At 47.8% G+C, this 2261-nt stretch overlaps 1 protein-coding gene across 1 annotated transcript; it reads left to right on the plus strand.

The window, feature by feature from the left end:
- Positions 1-230: 230 nt before the first annotated feature.
- On the plus strand, positions 231-1219 carry FIBRA_08708 (uncharacterized protein; the record flags this gene model as incomplete). Its single annotated transcript, XM_012330338.1, has 4 exons — positions 231-237; positions 294-439; positions 500-1022; positions 1092-1219. 4 exons carry the CDS (start codon positions 231-233, stop codon positions 1217-1219), a joined length of 804 nt encoding a protein of 267 aa, XP_012185728.1.
- Between the last annotated feature and the right edge of the window lie 1042 nt (positions 1220-2261).

Genomic DNA, 2261 nt, shown 5'->3' on the forward strand with positions numbered 1-2261 from the left:
AGCACAGCTCGGGTGCGAAGTATAGGTCAAGTAGGTCAAATACTGCACCGAAGGGTGATGCGGGTCATCATTACGGTGATCAGCCGCCACCTCAAGACAAGCATCATCGATACTATCAGTATCATCCAAAGGCTCATTATCGTATTGTCTTTGAGGAGGTCTGCGATGTTCTCCATCAGGAGACATCGTTGACTCCAATATTCAGCTATCTCTCCCGGTTGGCACTAGGTATGGCGAGTCAGTTGGGTTGTGATTGTAATGTATTTTACTGACAGGCATCGGTTATCTGGCAGTATTACAATTTCTTCACGAGGCTGGCTGGGTGCACCGCAATCTCAGCACCAGCAACATATTCGTCTCAAACGGTCAGGTTAAACTGGCTGACTTCGAGTATGCGAAGCGGTTAGATGATCAGGCTGATGCTCATGAGATTCGAACTGTGAGTCGCCTTGTAGTGACCGATTCAGGGTAGCTCTAAGACTATGTTTCGGTACGTCAGGGTACTGCTAACTTCATATCCGTTGAAGTGGATCGGCAAGAATATTTCTTCGCGTCCACTAGTGGCATTTCCACGATGGAGTTGGCCGCAAGGCTCCAAGCAGAAGATAATGCTTTACAGACACTACAGCAAGAGCTTCTTCAATCAGATGTTGTATTCCGTTACAATCCCATGCACGATTTTGAATCGCTATGGTGGATCTCAGTTCACATTCTGTTCAACAAGAGGGTTGATACGGTCAACGGAAAGATTCCTCCACTCCACAATCATCAGAAGCAGCAATTGTGGGCAGCAAGCGTCTTTTATGGATTGGCTTCCCGACAATCTGCCCTGAGTGCTGGTAATACCAACTTCCGATCTGCTATCAAAACTCTATGCCCGGACCTGCATAGGTTTGGCATAATGGTCAACGCGCTTAGGGGTGAGCTTTTGAAGCGTTACATGGACATCGAAGCGGATATATCGAACCTACATCGTCATACAACAGCAGGTGAAATACCGCGACAATTCATCATGGGCTTTGGTGCGCTTGGATGCTTGAAGTCTACCGGAAAGCATCGGGAGATCCTGATTGGCCTGGTTTCGCATTAAGACTTCAACGTGTCTGCCGAAGCTGTAGTGTTACCTGCGCTTCCGGAAGGGCGGCCAGAAACAATGAAAGGTGGACCGGCGGCAGCTTCCACACGAATATCCGAAACATTTGGTTTCCCATCCTCTTAGGCAGCAGCATCTTAAGCGACTCCCTGCTGAGTCTCGTATCAGAATACAAACTCGCTCGATGACTACCAAAGCAAGGGCCCGAGCTCAAGAGTCCTTTCCGAAGACTCGGTAGCTGGGTGATCCCACCGAGCAGTTTTATGAAGTGATATGTATCAATGCTTGATCCCCCCCACATATTCCCCTTCTCACTGAATGCTTTTTCTATCCCACCTTGTGGTTGTTGAATATGCGGTCATGCCGTGCTGATCTCCCACTAGATGTATATCTGCTACGTATCATAACGCTATTGTATTTTAATATCCCTGAGTCTGAAACGTACATATCTGATTGAACGGTCAGATTTCCTCGTAATACTAATACTCGTAATGCCTCCCATCATCACGCATTGGTGTATATAGCACTCACCCCGGCGTTCATTTTTCTCAATGATTTGTTTATGCCACCGCGCAGGGGCCCTTGACACCCATTAAACCGTATTTGACATGACCTCTGTCTGCGTACTTAATTCTTTTTATACCTCTCGAAGCCGGATGGGCAGGGGCCTGATTTGACGCGCTTTATTATGCTTATTTTTGATTCCTATCTCTTCGTATCGACGTTCGTATGCACATATGATATTGGGGATCACTGGAGTATGGCTAGCCACTTGGAATCTTGGTCTGAGACTCTGACAACGTGAGTGTGCAGTCATGCCAGTCTCGCACTGAACGCCCAAAGATCTGTGAGATGTATCGTGCGAGAAGCCTGCACTGCGGTTAGAATTTGGTCAGCCGGAAACATCGACCTCGAATATCAGAGCCGGGATCAAAGCGGCACAGGAGCAACATTTTCGTGGGTCTCGCGTCAAGATAGTGGAAGGCACTCGGATGCAGACTCGTTCGATGACTGCCAACGAAAGAGCTGAAAAAGCCATTGCGATAACTCGATAGTCGTTAACTGAGAGCTGAGTGATTGCAAAGCTTACTTCCCCTCCCGCTCGAGTCCTGCATCATCTCTGTACACTCAGTGCCTTATGCTTCATTAGACATCACGCTCATTTTTG

This window comes from Fibroporia radiculosa (assembly GCF_000313525.1).
Source record: "Fibroporia radiculosa TFFH 294 genomic supercontigs, scaffold2132, whole genome shotgun sequence".
Lineage (NCBI taxonomy): Eukaryota > Fungi > Basidiomycota > Agaricomycetes > Polyporales > Fibroporiaceae > Fibroporia > Fibroporia radiculosa.